The sequence below is a fragment of the Delphinus delphis genome, chromosome 12, assembly GCF_949987515.2.
Source record: "Delphinus delphis chromosome 12, mDelDel1.2, whole genome shotgun sequence".
Classification (NCBI taxonomy): Eukaryota; Metazoa; Chordata; class Mammalia; order Artiodactyla; family Delphinidae; genus Delphinus; species Delphinus delphis.
In genome coordinates, this window is record NC_082694.2 from 79,120,006 (window position 1) to 79,145,178 (window position 25,173).

At 40.9% G+C, this 25,173-nt stretch overlaps 1 protein-coding gene across 2 annotated transcripts in view; it reads left to right on the forward strand.

Moving 5' to 3' along the window:
* NBAS (NBAS subunit of NRZ tethering complex) overlaps window positions 1-25,173 on the forward strand; it is a 340,240-nt gene that overhangs the window by 258,142 nt on the left and 56,925 nt on the right. For both annotated transcript variants that reach the window (XM_060027072.1, XM_060027073.1), the window contains 3 exons: window positions 10,229-10,444; window positions 13,839-14,041; window positions 16,158-16,247. In XM_060027072.1, coding sequence (XP_059883055.1) covers window positions 10,229-10,444; window positions 13,839-14,041; window positions 16,158-16,247 — 509 coding nt within the window. The remainder of the gene's footprint in view (window positions 1-10,228; window positions 10,445-13,838; window positions 14,042-16,157; window positions 16,248-25,173) is intronic.

Consider the following 25,173-nt stretch of genomic DNA (forward strand, 5'->3'; position numbering starts at 1 on the left):
TAAAGGCATGGAATAATCTAGTACCTTCAGTTGACTACAAGACAGGTGATATAAATAGAAGTGTCTTGATGAGGCTAGAGAGGTAAGGAAGGGCTGGGTAATGAATGAAAACTCTTATATACCTGGCTAAAGGTTTTAGACTATCCTGAGGATGGATCAATTAGACATGAATTTTAAGCTGGGTAGTGACATTGTCAGATTCTTACTTTAGAAAGATCACCTTGGTGATGATGGGAGGAAGGAACAGAAGACACACCAGCTTGGACACAGGGAAGCTCCAGCATGAAGGCCACTGCAGTATTTTGTGGGAGAGATGTTGATGGAGCAAAGAGGCATTGATACCAAACTCACTCGATTTGTGGTAATTACTGTAGAGCAGGCATGTGTGCTATATCTCTGTTTTAATAATGCATTTCTATATACATCCTTTGAGGATACTATTTAACCTTTTGGTCACTGAATCATCTAGCAAAGTTCCTTAAGCATAGTATAACCAGTTTTTTGTCCTGCGTACATCATCTGATGAGGGATTTTTCATGCCATCCATATGTGTAGAAGACTGAGGGATTGATGCCACTTATCAAACGATAAAATTTCCATGAGGAGAACAGAGTAAAATAATTTTAAATTAGCATCGACCCAGGAAAATCTGGGAAATTCCCTACATTAATATTGTGGCCTCTCAACATACTGAATTAAATCTTGATAGATCTTAGACACATTGTGAAGTTCTTTGAATGGTAGCAGGGTGATGAATAAAGAGACAGGTTTATAATTAGACTTTCCTGAGTTCCCATCAGGCTTGACCTTGGAGAAATTACTCTTACCTTCTGAGTTTTCTCCTCTGTATAATGGGGCACAATAATTACTACCATATAAATATAGATTAATTTTAGAATGTTTTTAGATACAAATGAAAATCCAATTAAATTACTTTAACTGAGCAGAAAATTTACTGGCTCATGTAGCTCAAAGGCCCAGAGGTGGGCCTGACTTCAGGGTTGGCTGATTCAGCAGTGGGTCATCAGGGAGCCAATTTCTTTCCATCTCTTTTCTCTGCTGTCTATGGTTTTAGTGCCACCCTCCAGGCTCTTTGCATCAGTGCACTGATTTGCAGAAACGGGCTACATTGCTTCCTAGTCTACATCCACCAGATAGGGTGAGAGAACTTCATGAAGGCACCAAACGGGAAGTCAGAGCTTTTTACTGGTTCGATCACCCCTGAACCGATCTGGGGCTCTTGGTATGTCAGGTACTGATTACCTTCAACCCATTGTACCTGAACTAACCACTGTGGAGAGAGGCATGAGATCACCATGAATGGTCTAACTCCATCAGGACTAACCCTGAGCAGCCCTGAGTCAGTCCTACACCCACTGCATGGTCAGCTCCTATTAGACAAGGTACTGAGTGGGCGTAAGGGAGACAAGCACAATATCTGGAACACGTACCTTGGATAACTCTTGTGAGGATTAAATAAAATAGCAAGTATGAAGATCTTGGTGTCAGTAGGTACTCAGTACTGGTCAGTTCCCCTTCTGCTTTTCTTCATCCCTCTTTCTGTTTTACTCTATCCTAGAAGGTAAAACGGCATTTGAATTCCTTTCAGCCCAATTTCAAACATCTAGCAGTAGTTCAGGTTGATTTTTAATGATACTAAATAGTTGTGAGTGTTGGAATAACATCTGAATTTTCATACTTACACTTGGCTTTGATATAAATTCAGTGGATCCACTTAAAATGCTCTTAATAATAACAATTTGTGTTGTGGATCCCATGCATACATATGATAGGAAAAGGTTCTTAAACGGAAAATGTGAACGAGTGCTTTCATAGCCACAGTGGATAGTAGCCTTCCTTACTGATTGCAGGAGCATTCTATCTCATTTCTAACGTTCTTCATGGCCCTCTCTGTTAAGATAAATATGACCTTCAAGCTGTTGAAAAACTTGGGGATGTATTACCTTATGTGACTGCTGAAAGTGAATAGTGAAAAAGATAGGACCATTTACACTTTGCTGAAGAATAATAATATTACTGTAATTATTGTACAAGGCAAAAGGTAAAGATAAAGTGGCCTCTGTGTCTGGCATCATTCATTTTTATTATATAAGCAGCTGATAGGTAAAGCAGAGGAGCCAAATTGTAAGGTTGATTTTGTTAAGTGTATAATTCAGTGTGACAAAAGCTGCATTCTTATTTTTGTGCTTGAATATATCATTATATTAAAGCAAAAAATTTTAAACTTGTCCATTTCATTTTCTGTTGGATAACATTGAAGGTACTATTTCGTAATATTCTATATTTACAATTTTCAAACAGTACTTTAAATGCTAGACTAAGTACTGAGAGTATAAAAATGAATAAGATGTGGGTACTGCTCTGATGGCTCTCATAATCTAGGAAGCAAAGTAGACATAGAAATAAAGCATATATATAACATTCAGCGTCAGCAGAGAGAGAGATTAACATTATGTTATCAGTAAAACAAAGGGATTTCTTTTTTATTGAAGTCAATTAAATCTAACTTAGATAATTTGATACCTTGTTGGTAGCCTTGAACTTTGCTGACCCCTACAAGTCATCCTCTCATCACTGGAGCAGATTTGCAGGTGCTTTACAAACTATGAGTTCCAGTCCATTAGTGGATCCTTAATTAGAGTGTTGTGGTCAGCATTAAAACCAAACAAACAGGAAAGAACACTAGACGGTAGATTAATATCAGATACCAGATTGTACCTCACCACAGTCGGGGTTATATTGTTTCATGAAACTTTAGTTGGCTTTTAATATATGCATACGTTTCAGTGCATATATATTGTGATACTGAGTTTTGATATACAATGTGTTTCTTACTATTGGTCTTGGGCAGAAATGTTTGGGAGCTGCTCGGTCAACTGACAGGCGCCGGCTGCACGTGTGTAACTTGGGCAGCCAGCACAGGACAGCATATGTGTCTTTTGGTTCTTCTTTGTTTATCATTTAAATCCCAAACTGCCGCCTTCTTTTTGTTTTTTTAATTTATCTATTTTTTATATTGGGGTATAGTTGATTTACAGTGTTGTGTTAGTTTCAGGTGTACAGCAAAGTGATTCAGTTATACATGTACGTGTATCCATTCTTTTTCAGATTCTTTTCCCATATAGGTTATTACAGAGTATTGAGTAGAGTTCCCTGTGCTATACAGTAGGTCCTTGTTGATTATCAATTTTATATAGAGCAGTGTGTATATGTCAATCCCAACCTCCTAATTTATCCCTCCCCCCGACCTTTCCCCTGTGGTAACCGTAAGTTTGTTTTCAAAGTCTGTGAGTCTGTTTCTGTCTGTAAATAAGTTCATTTCTATCATATTTTAGACTGCACATATAGGTGATATCATATGATATTTGTCTTTCTATGTCTGACTTACTTCACTTAGTATAATAATCTCTAGGTGCGTCCATGTAAAAACTGCCTTTTTTTCCCATCACTCCCCCAACCTGTCTAGACACGTGCAGTGACAGTCTAACCTAATTGTCCCTCAGCCTCCAGTCCTGGGAGCTATCTCCAGCCACATCCCGCATTCACCACCAGCCACCTGGAATTAACCAGGAGAAGCTTGTACAAAATACAGGTTTCTTTCCACTAGTGCCAGTGCCTTCCCCAGCCTCACAGAGAGTCAGTGAGTATAAGGAGGGCTCAGGAATTTGCTTTTTTTTTGCGGTATGCGGGCCTCTCACTGTTGTGGCCTCTCCCGTTGCGGAGCACAGGCTCCTGACGCGCAGGCTCAGTGGACATGGCTCACAGGCCCAGCCGCTCCGCGGCATGTGGGATCCTCCCGGACCGGGGCCCGAACCCGTGTCCCCTGCATCGGCAGGCGGACTCTCAACCACTGCGCCACCGGAAGCCAGGAATTTGCTTTTTTAAAGTAGCGCTCAATTGAATTCAATATAGGTGGTCTAAAAGTCACACTTCAGGGAAACAGTGCTCCAAAGCAGTGGACTTAACTTTTTACTCATGGACCTAAGAGAATTTAAAATAACCTGGTTATCCTCTCACACACTTGATGGCTTAGTCTGCTCTAGCTCTATAACAAAATGCCGTAGACTGGGTAGCTTATCAACAACAGAAATTTACTGATTTCAGTTCTGGAGGCTGGAAGTCCAAGATAAAGGTACCAGCGTGGTCGAGTTCTGCTGAGAGCCCTTTTTGTAGGCACCTTCTCACTGTGTCCTCACATGGCCGAAGGGGATAGGGATCTTTCTGGAGCCTCTTGTACAAGGCACTAATTTCATTAATAAGGGCTCCACCCTCGTGACTTACGTACCTCCCACAGTCCCCACCCACGCCTACCATCACCTCTGGGGTTAGGATTTCAATGTATGAATTTTGAGGGTTACAAACATGGGGCTTCCAGTCCCAATCTGAGTTGTGAGGTTTCAATAGGGCTCTAAGATTATTTTTTAAAAATTACTCTGTATTGAGTTATTGTTTCAATTATTGCAGTATATACTAGAACAACATAGATACGTTAACTTTTGATAAATAAGCATTAATTGCAAGAAAATTGTATTTAAAATGTACCTCTTAATGAGATGGGTAGGGCTTTAAATGTTGTTTCTAATTAGTTTATGTGCCCATGGCTGACTCTTACTATTGCTAGATTGATATTGCACTCAACATCAGTTCTTTCCATTTTACATTTTTATAGGCATGAATATTTTGAAACTTTGTTCACAGTGGATGGGCAAGGAGTTTTGTCATAGCAGTGCCACTCGATTCTTTGAATGCCCTCAAGGTTATCAGCCAAAAATCGCGTAGCAATCTATTGTTAAAAATCATTTGTAATGATTTATCAACTGACAACTCAATTAGATCCTTCATAAAGTTTTTTGAAAGCAAAGAATCGAAAACCTTCTGACATGCAAAAAGAAATGTGTTATCCAGATGTTGGAGTCATGTCACACACCAGGACTTGAATTGTCCCTTCGTTTGGTGTTCTGGAGCTTTTCAGACTCCAGGACAGTGTATCAGAGTCTGATTCAAGAAGGATGCAGAGCATGTCTTTCTTGTGTAAGCAGAGGAAGGCCTGCGGTAAAAGAGAATAGGCCTGACACTCTGACCTCCAGCACGTTCTCAAGGCCAGTCTTTGGAAAGAGTATTTAGAGAAGGTAAAAGTTTAGGAACTGATTCCCTTAAAATTATCTGAACCTTTGTACCCTTCAAAAAGGCTTTGTGACTGGGGCACATATACCCCAGTTTGAAGGCCACTGGCCTGAAGGAAAAATGTACGTTTCCCAACGTGGCGCCTGTGGTGACCCTAGCCCTCCTTTGTGTCCTTTCTCTGCAGGACCGTCTCCTGCCTGAACACACACAGACTTTCCACTTTACACCAAGGGCTCTCCCTTACCCCTAGAGCTGTGATTTTCCACGGGAGTGAGATTGAAGGAACAAGAGTGTCTAACTTTTCTTGGCAGTGGGATTGAGGATGCGCTATGAGGGGATCAAATTCCTCTATCAAATTCCTCCTCAAAAAATGCTATGAGGGCATTTTTTGATCTTTTTCAGAAGTGATGTTTCCTGTTTTCCCAAATATACTGTTAGCTGATGGTTCGCCTCCACCGTTCCACCCCCATGAGACTCCTCGAGGTGGTGAGCCACTGTTTTTGGTGGGAGTGTATTATATCCCTCAGGTGTACAATAGAAGGTTGAGAGTCACAATCATAGCGCGTTCCCTTTTTAAAGTCCCCATGCTGCACTCTCTACTGAAATTCACCTCACCTGCTTCTTCCACAGGAATTCTTGCTCATCCTTCAAGTCCTCCTTTATAAAGACTTCCTTGCCTTCCTAAGACAGATGCTTTTTCTCGCACCCACATAGTTAGTTTATACTTCTGTCACATTTTATAAATACTTACTTTTGTGTTTGGTTTTTCCATTAGGATGTATGTTCTTCAAAGGTAGAGATTGTTTTTTTGATTTCCCATTGTATCCCCTGTGCCCAGACCAGGCCTAGCACATGGTAAGTGTTGGAGTGTTTGTGCTTGAAGAGGAGGAGGGAGAGATGAAAGAAAAGTAGGGTGAGGTTTTACATTGAACCCAAAAAGAAAGGTATCTATCTGTCCCCTATTAGTTGCTATTAGCAGTGTGAACAGTAGGTAAACCCTGATTTGTCCAGCTGACTCTGTAGGTAGCATCTGGCTTTTCTGAAGTCACTTGTCATTTCCTAAATATCAGCCCTATCTTCGAAGTCACACTATATTCATTTTTAAAAGAAAAAGTAAATCTGCTGTGCGAGGTTTATCAGGCTTAAAGTACCTGCACGCAAGGAAAGTTGTCTCGGTGAATTTTGAATCAAGACATTCATGACAACGATAGTACTGATCGTGTCACTCTTCTGCATGAGCTCCTTCCTTTCATGGCTTCCCAGGCGTGAGGGTGATAGAGAGCAGTCCTGTCGCCCGGCACACACGCCCTTCGTGTTGGGCCACCGCTTCTTCCTCCCTCAGGCTCTGATGGGCCTTTACTTGCAGGCTGCATCCCGGCCATGCTGATTTACCCTCAGCGTCCCCACTTGCCCCTGTAACCTGGGGACCTCGTGAAGTTCTTCTTTTCTTGTCTTCATGCCGACTCACTCCTGATGACTCTCCTTAGAGAGAGCCTCCCTCAGCAGACCTTCCTTCCAGTCCCTCACTTCCAGTCGGGACGCAGTGCCCCTTGGAGGCTCTCTGCAGCAGGTCGCGTTAACCCTCCCGCACTTGGATAAGGATCCTGCTTCCGTATAATGCCTTTTATCTCTCTGTCTTTCCAACTAGAGTTTAACATACTTAGGGGCAGGGACCCGATCTGATTTTGTCTGTGTCGCCAGCACCCAGCCCGAAGCGGATGTACAGCGCCTTCACTGGATGGATGTCAGTGAATAAACCCAAACTCATCACAGTTTAATGTCCTTGTGCCTCTTCCTGCGTCTCTTCTGATTACTACCAACTGGCATTGTCCCGATAGCACACATCTGGTCCTGAGGTTTTCCTGTCAAGTTCCTTAAAATGTTGCAGTTTTAGTCTCGTGGGGCCATCTTACCAGAACAGGACACTGTGGCCCCTGAGAAATTGGAGCCTTCTGGTGCATTCTGGACTACAGGTTTCTAGGGACACATTGAGAACATGTTACTTCATTGCATTTTTTTTAACATCTTTATTGGAGTGTAATTGCTTTACCATGTTGTGTTAGTTTCTGCTGTATAACAAAGTGAATCAGCTATATGTATACGTATATCCCCATATCCCCTCCCTCTTGCGTCTCCCTCCCACCCTCCCTATCCCACCCCTCTAGGTGGTCACAAAGCACCAAGCTGATCTCCCTGCGCTATGCGGCTGCTTCCCACTAGCTAGCTATTTTACGTTTGGTAGTGTATATATACCCATGCCACTTCTCCCCTGTATGTTGAGCAGAGTTGTTTAGTAATTTAGTAGCTATTTTCTGTTTGTCTACAATGTGCTAGAGATTGTATTAGGTGCTAGGGATACAGAGATTTAAAAAGCACAGTTTCTACCCTGAAGGATCACATTGTTTAGTCAGGGAAACGTACGGGTAACCAGCCGATTTTAACACAGTGTGATGCTTTCTTTGATACAGGTAAGCTTTAAAAGGAACACGTAGCAGGAGGAGATGATGTTAGGGACAGCATCTCAAAGGAGTGAACCCTGAGCTGATTCTGGAAGGACAGACAAAGGCAGGCTTGAGAAAGGATGACAGTTTTTTCTCAGATACCTTAAGACTGGTTTTTATATCTTCTTAAAGGACTGTAAGAACTAGCCAGCCAGCCAGCCAACCAAGAGAAGATGTAACAGAGGCTGCGCGTGCCCTGCAAAGCCTAGCGTGTTCCTATCTGGCCCTTCCCACCCCTGCTCCGTCTGAAGTGCTCACTGGTGGTTATACGTAGGTCATAAGCCTTCCTGCTTCTGCAGCTCTGCTTGTGCTATTCTGTCTTTTGGAAATGTTGTCATTCATCCGTTCATTCCTTTATACCTTCAACAAATGTGTTCTGTATGAGCCACCATTCTGAGGTCTGGGAAGATAGCAGTGACAGTCAGACCGTAAGCACACAGAAACACAGCATGCCAGTTGTGAAGGAAAAATAACGCAGGGTAAGGAGAACGAGGCCAAGTGAGGATGGCGGATGCGGCAGCTCTTACTCAGTAGTCAGGGAAGCCTCGGATAAGGCGATGTTTGTGCCGAGTCCTGAGGGAAGCACAGGAATGAGCCATGAGGATACACTGGGAGGAGAACATTTCAGGCAGAGGGACCAACAAGTGGAAAGACTCTGCGGGCCTGCAGGGAGGTGAGTGTCTTAAGAGTGGGCTGAGAGCAGGAGAGAGGCGGGATACAGGCTTAGAGAGGTGGGGTGAGGTGAAGGGCAAATCATATAGGGCCTAGTAGGGCTTTGAAGCCTTGATTTTGTTCATGCTCTGTCAGAGCCTGTGATGAGGCAGACATGACCAAGTGGCATCTGTGTGACGCGCAGTGAAGGGGAAGCCCTGTCTTGGTAACCACGGGATCTGAATTCCGACTTTTACTCTCCTCACTCTCATAATGAACCCAAACATACCACCCAGCCTCCCTGGGGCTTGGTCTTTCCATCCACATAATGGGGCGTAGGGAGGTCTGATGAACGAAACACAAGTTCTAGTATCTTGTATTTCTCAGTCGCAGAAAGGAGTTCGCACTTTATTTAGGGGAAGAGATAGTAATGGAACTAATACTTGGCAGTCAGTGGTAGCTTCTGATTTTGTTTCATGTCATGGGTGCTGGTAAGGAGTGGGGGCCACAGACCTTGTTTGGAAGCTGCGTTTGCAAAGCAGATACTTACAATTCAGGGAAAGCAGTGCTTTCCTAAAGATCCTTTTACCAATATGTATATGGGATTAAGAAAATGCCATCTCTCATAAAACATTACTCTTATGTGGAATGACTTGGAGGGAGCTGATGGGAAATGGAGGGTGGGGGAGGTTTGCCACGTGTTGATTGATGTGGTCGCTGGTGCCGTGTATTGCCGCCTGTGCCTAGTTTTCAGAATACCCAGAGACGGACCGTGACTGATTTTAAGAAGTAATAGGAAAGATAACAGTTTGTCCTAGGACTCTTTGTCTGTTATTGTTGTTGTTGTTGTTAAATCAACACAAAGCCCTTTTAAGGCTCTAGTACACGTCTGCTGGAGTAGTTGACAAGAGACTGAGTTCCAGGGCCCAGAGCAGCACAGATCAGCAGGGCCTGAAAAGGCCCCAAAATGGCTCAGAGGTACGTGGTACCTCCATCCAAGCGGGGTAAGTTTAAACTTCAGTTTTCTTGAGGCCAAGCGAGCTTAACATATCAGATACTAGAAAACTATGACCCTTGCCTACCTTTCGCAGCGGCCGTCACACATCAGAATCCAGTAAGCAGTTGGTGAGTAAATGAGTGAATGCAACATTATCATAGAAAATTTGGAAAATCGAGAAGAACAGAATTGCTCATGATCCCAACACTTTAACATAATGGTCACCAATAGAGAGAGAGAGAGAGAGAGAGAGAGAGAGAGAGAGTGTGTGTGTGTGTGTGTTCAGCCACATGCACAGGTATAGTTCAGATTTTAATGTAAGCATGGTATAAATAGTTTTATGATTTCTGATTCCTAAAATTGAACATTTTATGATAACCATTTTCCAAACGGCTATACTGTTTTTATAATTCTAATTTTAATGGCTGCATAATGTTTTATCTAGTAATTTATCATAAGCTGGTTACCATATCTCATATCATCAGACAATTAGATTTTGCTTTTGCAGTTTTACTTTTATGTTCTTATTCCAGTTAAGATCTTCATTCCTGTACTGTTTGCTTCTTTTGAATTATTTCCTTATAATAAATGATCAGAACTGGTTGTAGAATTGACTCCTCAATTTTTCACTGTAACCAGTAATCTGTTTGACTTTTAGTTTCATCGAGACACCACCTGCTTTGGGGTATTAGCATTTAAAAAGCTGTATTTGCTCATGTAATAGTGCAAGTGGTACCTCCCTATTTTTGTTTTCTTCATGGGAGAAAAACCAGTCTAGCAAAAGTCCTATTCACTAAAGTTGGATATATTAAAATTTTACTTTTGTTCTCTCTACCACATTAATATCTTTTACATATGCCATGTGTAATAATGTAGGGTGATTTGTCTCACTTTTGTTCAATTCCTGTCTTTCTTGTTTGTTTATTTGTTAAAGCTATCTGTGGAAGCACGTAAAGAAATGACTGGAAAGGCTATTAAGACAGTCAAACATTTTATTGAGAAGCCAAGGAAAAGAAATTCAGAAGACATTCAAGAGGCTAGTGATTCTAAGATGACCTACGCAGATGCCCTGAATCATCTGGAGAAGTCACTGGCTCACCTGGAAACCCTCAACCACAGCTTCATCGTTTCTCTGAAGAATAGTGAGCAGGTGATGAAATGCAGACTACTTCTGTGTGCTCACTCACTCAGATAATACCAGTGTATTCTTTCATTTATCCTTTAAAGCTATATTCGTAGTTTTGATAGGGTTTTCAATCTTGCAGATTTTTTTTCAATAACCATTTTTTTATTGAGGTATAGTTAATTTACAGTGTTGGGTTAGTTTCAGGTGTACAGCAAAGTGATTCAGTTTTTTATATATATATATATACACACACACACACTCACACGTGTGTGTGTGTGTGTGTGTGTGTATCCTTTTTTCAGATTCTTTTCCATTATAGCTTATTATAGGACACTGACTATAGTTGCCTGTGCTATATAGTAGGTCCTTGTTATTGATCTGTTTTATACATAGTAGTGTGTATATGTTAATCTTAAACTCCTAATTTATTCCCCCCACCTCCAAATCTTCCAGATAATGGTCTTAAATCTTTATCCTTTAACCTCTTCATTATCTCTTGATTGTCAATTCAGTTTTCGCTTCTTTAAAGAGGATTTTAGGCCACTTAACACAATTGATAACTTGGGGAGGAAGGACGTGAGGAGGTGAGAGGGGTGGGAGAAGGGGGGCCAGGATGGGTGCCTGGGGTGAGAAAGTGGTTGCTAAAGCTGAGAAATGATGAAGACTGTGGTTCTCAAGCTCTCCTTCTAGCTGGTAGATGTTTTGCTGTCCAATTGAATAGTGATATATTTTTTTCCTCCTAAACTTCAGAAAAATTCAGAAATAGCCATCCATGCCTGCTTCAACAGTTTTTTTAAAAAATTATATGTACTCATCCTGTTTTTATGTTGCATTTCCCAGTATAACTTCATTATTGATATGACTGTTTTGGCTAATAAAGTTGTTCCTAGTTGGTTTCTTGTTGAGACCCTGATGGTGTCTCAGAAAGCACCCCATGAGAGTCAGGAGCCCCTGCCATGATGAGGTTGGGGACCAGGGTGTTGGGACTATATGAGGAAACCCTCTGTAGCCTTTGGAGCTTTTCTTCTGTATTGTCACAGTCATGGAAATTTTAATATTCTTTTCCATAACTTAAAAGTTGACAAATCAATAAGTAAATGATCTTCATCTAGGTGAAAACAGCGTTTAGGTATATAAAAAAAAATTCCATTTGCCCTTTAATGCTATGGTGAATGAACCTGTAAGTGGCCACTAACCTCCTCTTTTATTTTTCTTAAACCTTACAAGTTTATTGAATTGTATTCTTGGTTTGTAAAAAATATTCCTGACCAGAAAGATCAGTCAGTGGAGAGGAGTCCAGATAATGAACAAATGGGAGACTTCAAAATATGTATGAGACACAGAAATGTAAGCCCCTCGTGCAAAAGATAATGGGAAGAGTTCAAAAGTCTGATAGCACTTTTATTTCATTCTGTACTTTACAGCGCCTGTTAGGCTATCTAATGAATAATACTAAATAATGGTATGAGCAATATAGAAGCCTTTGCAGGGAGCAGATTGGCTTTACCAATCTTGATTTTATCCTGTTGATACAGTTCTATAATCAATAATTATAAGAACTAGGGTAAAATTTGGATCTTCAGGTAAAAGTGATTTATACTCACTAGTATAAAACTTTTAAAATATGTATTCATTTTTCTAATCAAGTATTCTCTATTCATATCTGGAGAACCGTCATTACTCTCCTTGGAATAAGTATTGTCTTTCGGTGGCGAGAGTAGTGTATATGGGGCCAAGGGGGTTATTAACAAAATCAGCCACTTGCTTCAGCTAGATTTAAAGGGACCAAATAGCTACTTGCAGATGTTAGACCGTGGGTGGTCTAATAGGAGCCTCTTCTGATTCCTAAATTGAACATTATATGATTTTGTTAAGGCGCCTTTCAGAGCAAATGCTGGAAGTAACTTCAACCTCATATATTTGTCCCTTTTAAGTTCAGGCCTTGATTTTAATCTCTTTATATATACTGCGTGAAAGACCATCTTATATACTCAAGAAGGTTAGTGCAATTTCAGTTACAGGCCATAGGGGCCTCAGTTTCCCCTTGTCTCAGTAGGGATACTAGTAACTGCCCTGCCTAACTCACAGTCTTTTTTTTTTTAATAGAAAGTTTAGAAAACAATGGGGAGAACAGTGACATGAAATCTCATGTGCCCAACTCCCAGCTTCCACAATTATCAAAATGTGACCAATCTTATTTCACCCCTACCCCACCTACCCTTACTACGCACCTGTGGACGATTTTAAAGGAAAACCCAGTCATCTTTTCATTTCATCCACAAATCCTTCCATATCTATTTCTGAAAGATATGTTTAAACTTAACCACTACAGCATTACCAGTAAAAAAGGTAATAGTAATTCTTCAATATCATCAAATTTCCAGTTAATGTTTAGATTTCCACATGGTTGTTTTGAAAGACAAAGCAGTTATACTGAGAATTACTTGTGAAAGTTGGAAAGTGTTATTAACATCAAGTGGCCATATTTGGTACGCTGAACAATGGTAGCTGATGTCCTATTAAGTTATTTGTTGTCATGTTAGTTTGTACAGTATTATCAAAGAGGGGCAGGCAGTGTGGAGTGGGAGAGTGCAGTGGGGAAAGTAGAATCTCGGATTCTAATCCTAAGATCCATTAATGGCTGGCTGTGTGACTTTGGACATGTTACTTAACATCTTTGGTCTTCTATTTCCCTTTTGGTAAAGTGGAGCTAATTAAAAAACTCCTTGTGGGATAATGATAAACATTAAATTAGATGACATATGTACAATACCTGGGTTTACATAGTTGATGCTTAATAGATTATAACTATCATGTGGTTATAGCACAATAATAATAATAGAGAAATTTGCCCTTAATGAGCATTACTTTGTGCCTAACATTGTGCTAAAGGACTGATTTTTTTTTTTTTTTTTTTTTTGCGGTACATGGCCCTCTCACTGCTGTGGCCTCTCCCGTTGCGGAACACAGGCTCCGGACGCGTAGGCTCAGCAGCCATGGCTCACGGGCCCAGCCGCTCCGCGGCATGTGGGATCCTCCCAGACTGGGTCATGAACCCACGTCCCCTGCATCGGCAGGTGGGCTCTCAGCCACTGTGCCACCAGGGAAGCCCAAGGACTGATTTTTATATTATTTAATGTTTATGACATCCTCTGTTCATAAGAAGTGATTGTCCTCATCCTCGTTTTATAGATACTGGAAAGTTGAGATCACAATGGCTTACTAATTAAAGCGAGGATTGCACTCAAGCCTGGGTGGCCCTGGAGACCAAGCTCTTAACAACCCCTGCGTATTCCTCCATGTGGTGTTTGTGGTCATAGCGTATTTGGTTTGAGAGCTTCTAAGTATATTTCACTCTGTCCATGTAGACATGTAATTCCTAGTTGATATTTACATGTTGAATTCCCTATGTTTGCAGGAAACGCTGCAGAAATATAGTTACCTCTATGATCTGTCTCGATCAGAAAAAGGGAAAGTTCAGGATCAAGCCGTGGCCATGTGTTTAGACGGTCAGCCTCTAAGAATGATTCAACAGCTGCTAGAGGTGGCCGTTGGCCCTCTTGACGTCTCGCCTAAGGATATAGTACACGGTGCAATAACGCAAATCGTCTCTGCGCTGAGGTAAAAGCTCTAAAACAGTCACTGAGGGGAACCTGAGCTGATACTTTGCCAGTAATGTGCTTGTTTCACGGTTGTTAGAAAGGTAAAATACTACCATGTATGTAGGAGCATTTTATGAAGTATGATGTACTTCATAAAAAGTGAGAGATTATGATTAGACTTCTCAGTCTCATGTCTTAAAATATCTTGTGAATGGAGAACCATGGCAGTGTTCTGTCATTGGTCCTGTGTGTAACATGTCAAGAAGCTAGCTAACTTCTGGGTAGACCCTCTCTCGCACCCAGATAATTCTTGAAATAAGGGAAAGGCCAAAATGGCATGTGAAGCAGGTCGCTAAGTGTCAGACTGTCATGTGACTTCAGCATGGATTTTTCAGAGCTTGTCTCTTCTAATTCCCCTTCTTTGTAGCAGTGGGAAACCAGTTCCCAGAAGTTTGTTTTGAAGTACACAAGGCAAGGTTAATCATATGCTGAAGAAGTTGGACATGTGTTAAGTATCTTAGGACATTATTTACCTGCAATTAATGGCATAAAACTGACAATTGAGAAATTCTAGCTTTCTGTCGATAGGCTGGTACCTTTGTAGGAATACATCCAAGGGGATTAGGAAAAAGGGAAAGTTGAGCTTAGAAAATAGTGAGGCATCAAGTGCTTTCTGTGAATAATGCAATTAGCCTAAGAGATTTAGTTGTGTTTAAATTATTCTTCTTTTAAGCATTCTTTGTAATTCTGTGTTGCTCTTGAGGAACTTTTTGATTAAATGCATGTCAGTTTTCAGCAGCTGAACTGAAATCAAATGAGGCTTCATCAGTTTAATTACCCAGCTTCATCCGGTTTTCACCTTAATGCTCTGAGGTATCTGGTAATTTTATATACAGGGAGAGAAATGAAATAGTGTAACACTTTTTAGAAATCGCAAATATGAAATGAATAAAGCTTTATTCTATTACGAGCTTATGTTTTGGTGGTGGTTGTGATTATAAGAGCCACTTTCCTCTTTCAAATGATGACAGATAATTGTTTACCATGTTTTATACCTTTTTGATTCAGTTATCTTTTATTATTTCTTAAATCAAGGCTTAGATGAAGCTCACAAAAATAAAAATTTGAAAAATTACTGCCTTGAATATAATTTAGTTTATTTTTCAAAAATTGTACATTTTCATATAATTAAAATATGATATATTTTTACGTTTATAAAATTCTGACATAAATTATACTCCTTTCTTTTTCCCTGTGCCCAGTTCTACTACTGAAGATTTTGTTCTGATCTAATAAATGTTAGACTTAGTGTACAGGAGACATTCAATAAAAATGAGTTAAATCTTTCAGTAGTGGCGGGAAGGGGAACTTCAGTTCACCTACCTCTTTTTCAAAGGAAAACAAATTGCTATTGACTATGTCCATAACATTTACGTTTTAGAAAGTTAGTGAAATTTAGTAGGCATAAAATGACAAAGGGATGAACATACAGCAGCAGTTGGTTTAAATCATCTAACAAACTATTCAAAAACTCATCTAAAACTTCTCTTTCCTCTGTTACGTTTTCAGAATTCAGTAGAGTTCCAGACATACGCATTTGTAGAATGGGCATAATAGGGCCTGTCTCACGGGCTGTTGAGATTATTAACTGTCAGGGTGTATGTGAAGCACTTAGCAGTACCTGCTGCCTAGTAAGTACCACGTAAACATTAGTGTTTTGAAACAAGGCCAGCTAGAGAATTTAGATTATTATATACTTAATGCTTAAAGTAGCTCTTATTTTTGATGCCCATTGAGTATATCTTTGAATTTTTGGATGACAGAAGGCAAGTAGATTTTCTTACTCTGTCTTTTTCCTTCTTTTTTTCCCCTTTTCCTCTACTCTCTTGGTAGGAAAACAAGCCTGTATTAGACTGTGAGCTCTTTAAGGGCAGAGGTTTCATCTCCACATCCTTAGCACACAGTATAGGGCTTGGTACCCTTGTGGGCTGCATATACCACGAACGGCTATGAGCTGGCGGTATATGCTGTGCCGAGATCCAGCTGGATTCATCCGAGTGTAAATGTCCACTTGTTTCTGAGGCTTGAGCCATCCTGTTCTGATTCCGTTCCTCTCTCTGTCTCTCCCTTCGCAGCGGAGGCAGTGCTGACCTCGGGGGGCCGGCGGACCCTCTCCGCGTCCTGGAAGGGGTTGTTGCAGCCGTCCATGCCAGTGTCGACAAAGGGTAAGCCTGGAGCAGTTTGTGGGTCTCACTGAATGGCGTTCCTCGGAGTCCTAGGATTACTTTTAATATCCATGTTTATGAAGCTTCCGTGACTAAGCATCTTTTCTAGGTGGTTCTGAAGGAAGAGCTGAGGAATTTCTGGAGATGCGTTTTCCCAGCTGTACTCTTAGCCCATCAGCTCCAACAGGACCCTCTCCTTCTCTCCTGGGCCTTGCTGGCCTCAGAGAGTGTGGTCTCTTCCCACCTCCTTCTGAGGGTGGCCAGGGAGAGGAACCTGCTCTGCTTCTTAGGAGAGCAGGGGTTTACATCTCCAGGAGGTTAACTGTACTGATTAAGTATGGAAACTCCTAGAGTGTATATGTTATTTTTGAAAACCTTTATATATGTTAAATCTGTGCTGTCTGAGGACTGAGAGTGTAGAGGCTTTATAAGTCTAGGAATGTGTGTGTCTCCAAACCATCTTAAGAAAGAATCTTTCATTCAGGTGCACTGGTAGCAGTAGTAGGAATAACAACAACAGCAGAATGACAGTTACGTATTTCCCAGAGTTGACGAAGATCTTTCCTATGTCTGATATCCATGGCAACCCTGTAAGGCCTCACCCCAATTTTCTTTGATACAATAATAATGAAGCGTATTTGAGAAACCCCCTCATAGTTCATTCAGTAATATTGCTTTTATTTGCATATTGCCTTCCAGTTATTGGGGGAGAGGAGTTGACTTGCCCAGAGTCAGAGGCCTAGGAAATAGAGCCAGGAGTCCGGTCTGTCCCTGCGTCATAATTTAGGGCTCAGATACCTTTATAGAATGTCTCCACGCATCGCTTTGGGCCCGCGGTTTGAGTGAAAGAACATAGGATAAGCCATATGGCTGGGTCTGGCAAACATGGCCAGCAGGGCCCTCAACTTACTGTGCCTTTTACTTTGCACGTTTTCTCTAAACTCCCTCGCTTGTGGGTCTTTAAATGGTAAGGAAGCCACAGCTGTGGCTAACATGGGCTTCTTATTCTAAAAAGAAATGTCACTGTTCTGCACGTTTAGTGTGTGTCATGTTCCGTGCTCAGTCATGAACAGTTAGTTCTGGGTAGGAGGAGCTCAGAGTCTTACAGGGGAGACCAGCTTGCCTGGGGCTCCCAGTTACCACGCAATAGAGTGGTCAGCGCTGTGCAGAAAGCAAGGTGGAGGGAGTGACGTATTTTGCCCAGGGAAGTTAGGGCACGATCCACACGGGGCGGCATTGGAGCTGGTCTGTGACATCTGAGTCTGCGAGAAGGAGGAGGTGTGGTCCAGGCAGGGACACTGCTTCAACAGGGCAGGTGCAGCAGATAGCAGGGTGGGCAGAGATGCTGCGTGGGAAACCCTCAGGCACTCTCTAGAGGGTCCATTGAGCGGCTGCTGTTCCAGTCACAGCATCAGTCAGTTCTCAGCTCACCGCTCCCCTGTGAGCTGTCGCACAGTGGCTGTCAGGTACCCGGACCCGGATCCAGGCCTCACGTGATGAGAGGGATCTCCACAGGCACTGCTTTAAGCCCCTTCCAGTGGGGTCTCTCAGTCTCGTCCCACTGGGAACATCTCAAAAAATTAGAAGGCAGTGTTTTTCTTAGTGAATTTCCAGCCAGATATACAGAAGAATCCAACTTGGGTCACTTGAATACAGACTTTTTTTAAACTTCAATTTCCAAAGAGGAAGACATTGGGGAATGGAGAATCAGAACAAGATCTTACTTTTCATCCCAGAGACACAGAATAACAAAGGCTCCTTAACAACAACAAAAAACTTAAGTGAACTTTTTTTTTTTTCGCTTAAGAAACAAAAAGAGGAAGACAGACAAAGTCATAACTTTTATTCCTGGCAAGTGTTCTGTGAATGTGGACAGTTAAACCTGACACCCTTGGCTTCAGTTCTCCTCCCTGAGAGCGTGTCCACCAGAGTCACAGGGGGGAGTCGCTCTGTCTTTTCTAGGTAGTTCCCGGGGAGCGGGGTCTTCAGAGTGACATGGGGATTTAAACTCTTTTAAAGTGATGCTCCAGGACTGGCAGATACAAACTATTATATGTAAAATAGGTAAACAATAAGGTCCTACTGTGTATAGCACAGGGAACTATATTCAATACCCTATGATAAATCATAATGAAAAAGAATCTGAAAAACAACATATGACTGTATGTATAACTGAATCATTTTTCTGTACACCTGAAACTAACACAACATTGTAAATCAACTGTACTTCAATTAAAAAAATCAAATAAATAAAGATAGAGTAATGCTCTTGGGTCACTTGCTCGTTACTTGGTCTAACATGACTGACTAACCCTCTAGGAGGCCACGCCAGGCGTGTATGCCCCTAACCGTCCCTCAGTCCCAGCCCTGTAATGTGAACACGCATTGCCCACTATGGCATCTGTTTAAACGGCAAATCGTCTCTCTTCATATACATTGTCAGCTGTCACAAACACACACGCGCGCACGCGCGCGCACACACACACACACACATATGCATGTGCTCTTAGGTGAGGCATACACCATCCCATAACATTCCTGGCAGAGAGATTGAAAAGTCAGAATTATGGTGTGTGTATTAATGGGTACCACCAAGAGTTCAGTCTTGTGGTTAATTTTTAGACAGTTTATGCCTTCATCAGCATGTCCTCCTTTGACTTTTTATATTGGTACAGATATCATCTACCTTTTAACTGCAGCTCCCGCCTCTCCCGTGAAGCCCCCTTTCCCTCTTCTTCTACCTGTGCTAAGGGTAAACGACGTAAAACCACAGCACCCAGGCAGGTACCAGTGGAGCCAGCAGCCACCTGTCCAGGCAGACGTCCTTTTAAGTTTGGCCACATTCTTGCTTCTAGATATCAGGGTTAAGTCTTCTAGGGATTTGAAATAGTGTCAAAAACCTTTTTTTTTAAATATATCTTTATGGAGTATAATTGCTTTACAATGTTGTCTTACTTTATGCTGTATAACAAAGTGAATCAGCTATACATAAACATATATCCCCATATCCCCTCCCTCTTGCGTCCCCCTCCCACCACTCTAGGTGGTCACAAAGCACCGAGCTGATCTCCCTGTGCTATGCGGCTGCTTCCCGCTAGCTAGCTATTCTACATTTGGTAGTGTATATATGTCCATGCCACTCTCTCACTTTGTCCCAGCTTACCCTTCCCCCTCCCCGTGTCCTCAAGTCCATTCTCTACATCTGCATCTTTATTCCTGTCCTGCCCCTAGGTCCATCAGAACCTTTTTTTTTTAGATTCCATATATATGCATTAGCATACAGTATTTGTTTTTCTTTTTCTGACTTACTTCACTCTGTATGACAGACTCTAGGTCCCTCCACCTCACTACAAATAACTCAATTTCGTTTCTTTTTATGGCTGAGTAATATTCCATTTGTATATATGTGCCACATCTTCTTTATCCATTCATCTGTCGATGGACACTTAGATTGCTTCCATGTCCTGGTTATTGTAAATACTGCTGCAATGAACATTGTGGTACATGACTCTTCTTGAATTATGGTTTTCTCAGGGTATATGCCCAGTAGTGGGATTGCTGGGTCAAATGGTAGTTCTATTTTTAGTTTTTCAAGGAACCTCCATACTGTTCTCCATAGTAGCTGTATCAATTTACATTCCCACCAACAGTGCAGGAGGGTTCCCTTTTCTCCATACCCTCTCCAGCATTTGTTGTTTGTAGATTTTTTGATGATGCCCGTTCTAACGTGTATGAGGTGATACCTCACTGCAGTTTTGCTTTGCATTTCTCTAATATTTAGTGATGATGAGCAGCTTTTCATGTGCCTCTTGGCCATCTGTATGTCTTCTTTAGAGAAATGTCTACTTAGGTCTTCTGCCCATTTCTGGATTGGGTTGTTTGTTTTTTTGATATTGAGCTACATGAGCTGCTTTTATATTTTGGAGATCAATCCTTTGTCAGCTGCTTCATTTGCAAATATTTTCTCCCAATCTGAGGGTTGTCTTTTCGTTATGTTTATGGTTTCCTTTGCTGTGAAAAGCTTTTAAGTTTCACTGGGTCCCATTTGTTTTTATTTTTATTTCCATTTCTCTAGGAGGTGGGTCAAAAAGAATCTTGCTGTGGTTTATGTCATAGAGTGTTCTGCCTATGTTTTCCTCTGAGAGTTTTATAGTGTCTGGCCTTACATTTAGGTCTTTAATCCATTTTGAGTTTATTTTTGTGTATGGTGTTAGGGAATGTTCTAATTTTATTCTTTTACATGTAGCTCTCCTGTTTTCCCAGCAGCACTTATTGAAGAGGCTATCTTTTCTCCATTGTATATTCTTGCCTCCTTTATCAAAGATAGGGTGACCATAGGTGTGTGGGTTTATCTCTGGACTTTCTATCCTGTTCCACTGATCTATATTTCTGTTTTTGTGTCAGTGCCATACTGTCTTGATTACTGTAGCTTTGTAGTATAGTCTGAAGTCAGGGAGCCCGATTCCTCCAGCTCTGTTTTTCTTTCTCAAGATTGCTTTGGCTATTTGGGGACTTTTGTGTTTCCATACAAATTGTGAAGTTGTTTTGTTCTAGTTCTGTGAAAAAAGCCATTGGTACTTTGATAGGGATTGCATTGAATCTGTTGATTGCTTTGGGTAGTATAATCATTTTCACAGTGTTGATTCTTCCAGTCCAAGAACATGGTATATCTCTCCATCTATTTGTATCATCTTTAATTTCTTTCATCAGTGTCTTTTAGTTTTCTGCATACAGGTCTTTTGTCTCCTTAGGTAGGTTTATTACTAGACATTTTATTCTTTTTGTTGCAATGATAAATGAGAGTGTTTCCTTAATTTCCCTTTCAGATTTTTCATCATTAGTGTATAGGAATGCAAGAGATTTCTGTGCATTAATTTTGTATCCTGCTACTCTACCAAATTCATTGATTAGCTCTAGTAGTTTTCTGGTAGTATCTTTAGGATTCTCTATGTATAGTATCATGTCATCTGCAAACAGTGACAGTTTTACTTCTTACTTATTGATTTGGGTTCCTTTTATTTCTTTTTCTTCTCTGATTGCTGTGGCTAAACTTCCAAAACTATGTTGAATAATAGTGGTGAGAGTGGGCAACCTTGTCTTTTTCCTGATCTGAGAGGAAATGGTTTCAGTTTTTCACCACTGAGAACGATGTTGGCTGTGGGTTTGTCATACATGACGTTTATTATGTTGACGTAGGCTCACTCTATGCCTACTTTCTAAAAAGTTTTTATCATAAATGGGTGTTGAATTTTGTTGAAAGTTTTTTCTGCATCTACTGAGATGATCATAGGGTTTTTCTCCTTCAATTGGTTAATATGGTGTATCACATTGATTGATTTGTGTATATTGAAGAATCCTTGCATTCCTGTGATAAACCCCACTTGATGATGGTGTATGATCCTTTTAAGTGCTATGTTGGATTCTGTTTGCTAATATTTTGTTGAGGATATTTGCGTCTATGTTCATCAGTGATATAGGCCTGTAGTTTTCTTTCTTTGTGACATCTTTGTCTGGTTTTGGTATCAGGGTGATGGTGGCCTCGTAGAATGATTTTTGGAGTGTTCCTCCCTCTGCTATATTTTGGAAGAGTTTGAGAAGGATAGGTGTTAGCTCTTCTCTAAATGTTTGATACAATTCGCCTGTGAAGCCATCTGGTCCTGGGCTTTTGTTTGTTGGAAGACTTTTAATCACAGTCTCAATTTCAGTGCTTGTGATTGATCTGTTTATATTTTCTATTTCTTCCTGGTTCACTGTCAGAAAGTTGTGCTTTTCTAAGAATTTGTCCATTTCTTCCTGGTTGTCCATTTTATTGGCATATAGTTGCTTGTAGTAATCTCTTATCATCCTTTGTATTTCTGCAATGTTAGTTGTCTCCTTTTTCGTTTCTAATTCTATTGATTTTCTTCTCCCTTTTTTTCTTGATGAGTCTGGCTAATGGGTTATCAATTTTGTGTATCTTCTCAAAGAACCGGATTTTAGTTTTATTGATCTTTGCTATCGTATCCTTCATTTCTTTTTCATTTTTTTGATCTGATCTTTATGATTTCTTTCTTTCTGCTAACTTTGGGTTTTTTGTTCTTCTTTCTCTAATTGCTTTAGGTGTAAGGTTAGGTTGTTTATTTGAGATGCTTCTTGTCTCTTGAGGTAGGATTGTATTGCTATAAACTTCCCTCTTAGAACTACTTTTGCTGCATCCCATAGGTTTTGGGTTGTCGTGTCTCCATTGTCTTTTTTCTAAGTATGTTTTGATTTCCTCTTTGATTTCTTCAGTGATCTCTTGGTTATTTAGTAGTGTGTTGTTTAGCCTCCACGTGTTCGTATTTTTTACAGTTTTTTTCCTGTAATTGATATCTAGTCTCATAGTGTTGTGGTCAGAAAAGATACTTGATACTATTTCAATTTTCTTAAATTTACCAAGGCTTGATTTGTGACCCAAGATATGATCTATCCTGGAGAATGTTCCATGAGCACTTTAGAAGAGAGTGTATTCTCTTGTTTTGGGATGGAGTGTCCTGTAAATATCAATTAAGTCCATCTTATTTAATGAAACATTTAAAGCTTTTGTTTCCTTATTTATTTTCATTTTGGTTGATCTGTCCATTGGTGAAACTGGGGTGTTAAAGTCCCCTACTATTATTGTGCTACTATTGATTTCCCCTTTTATGGCTGTTAGCATGTGCCTTATGTATTGAGGTGCTCCTATGTTGGGTGCATAAATATTTACAATTGTTATATCTTCTTCTTGGATCGATCCCTTGATCATTATGTAGTGTCCTTCTTTGTCTCCTGTAATAGTCTTTATTTTAAAGTCTATTTTGTCTGATATGAGACTTGCTACTCCAGCTTTCTTTTGATTTCCATTTGTATGGAATATCTTTTTCCATCCCCTCACTTTCAGTCTGTATGTGTCCCTAGGTCTGAAGTGGGTCTCTTCTAGACAGCATATATATATGGCTATTGTTTTTGTGTCCATTCAGCCAGTCTCTGTCTTTTGGTTGGAGCATTTAATCCATTTACATTTAGGGTAATTATCAATATGTATGTTCCTATTACTATTTTTTTAATTATTTTGGGGTTTTTTTAACATCTTTATTGGAGTATAATTGCTTTACAATGGTGTGTTAGTTTCTGCTTTATAACAGTGAATCAGCTATACATATACATATATCCCCATATCTCCTCCCTCTTGTTTTCATAGGTCTTTTCCTTCTCTTGTGTTTCCTGCCTAGAGAAGTTCCTTTAGCATTTGTTGTAGACCTGGTTTGATGGTGCTGAAGTCTCTTAGCTTTTGCTTGTCTGTAAAGCTTTTGATTTCTCTGTCGAATCTGAATGAGATCCTTGCTGGGTAGAGTAATCTTGGTTGTAACTTCTTCCCTTTCATCACTTTAAATATGTCCTATCACTCTCTTCTGGCTTGCAGATTTTCTCCTGAAAGATCAACTGTTAACCTTATGGGGATTCCCTTGTATATTATTTGTTGCTTTTCCCTTGCTGCTTTTAATATCTTTTCTTTGTATTTAATTTTTGATAGTTTGATTAATATGTGTCTTGGCGTGTTTCTCCTTGCATTTATCCTGTATGGGACTTCTCTGCACCTCCTGAACTTGACTGACTATTTCCTTTCCCATGTTAGGGAAGTTTTCAATTATAATCTCTTCAAATATTTTCTCAGAACCTTTCTTTTTTTCTTCTTCTTCTGGGACCCCTATAATTCGAATGTTGGTACGTTTAATATTGTCCCAGAGGTCTCTGAGACTGTCCTTAATTCTTTTCATTCTCTTTTCTTTATTCTGCTCTGCGGTAGTTATTTCCACTATTTTATCTTCCAGGTCACTTATCCGTTCTTCTGCCTCAGTTATTCTGCTATTGATTCCTTCTAGAGAATTTTTAATTTCATTTACTGGGTTGTTCATCATTGTTTGTTTGTTCTTTAGTTCTTCTGGGTCCTTGTTAAACGTTTCTTGTATTTTCTCCGTTCTATTTCCAAGATTTTGGATCCTCTTTACTGTCATTACTCTGAATTCTTTTTCAGGTGGACTGCCTATCTCCTCTTCCTTTGTTTGGTCTGGTGGGTTTTTACCTTGCTCCTTCATCTGCTGCATATTTCTCTGTCTTCTCATTTTGTTTAACTTTCTGTGTTTGGGCTCTCCTTTCCACAGGCTGCAGGTTCATAGTTTCCATTGGTTTTGGTGTCTGCCCCCAGTGGGTGAGGTTGGTTCAGTGGCTTTTGTAGTCTTCCTGGTTGAGGGGACTGGTGCCTGTGGGTGGGGCTGGATCTTGTCTTTCTGGTGGGCAGGACCGCATCCGGTGGTTTTGGGGTGTCTGTGACCTTATTATGATTTTAGGCAGCCTCTCTGCTAATGGGTGGGGTTGTGTTCCTGTCTTGCTAGTTGTTTGGCATCATAGGGCGTCCAGCACTGGAATTTGCTGGCCGTTGAGTGGAGCTGGGTCTTAGTGTTGAGACGGAGATCTCTGGGAGAGCTCTCGACGATTGATATTACGTGGGGCCGGGTGGTCTCTGGTGGTCCAGTGTCCTGAATTTGGCTCTCCCACCTCAGAGGCTGAGGCCTGACACCCGGCCGGAGCACCAAGACCCTGTCAGCCACCTGGCAAAATTTCCCCCATGGATCACAAACTTCATATATACCACATGTCTTCTAATACAGCTGCTCGACTGGTCTTTTTCCACGTCTAGATCAGCATCCTCCTTCTTCAGAAAACTGTGCTGCACTCAGACTCCGGAGCTCATTCACATGGTTCTCTCCCCGCCCTCCTCCGGCGCCGCCAAACCTGGGCCGAAGCTGCTCTTTCCTGGTGGGCCCGGGAGCCAGTAGGCCTTCTGAGAGTGCCCTCAGGGTGGCGCGTCCGCTCTGACATGTTGGCTTCCAAATGGAAAAACCCTTTCTTTGTGTGTATAAAGGTGGCC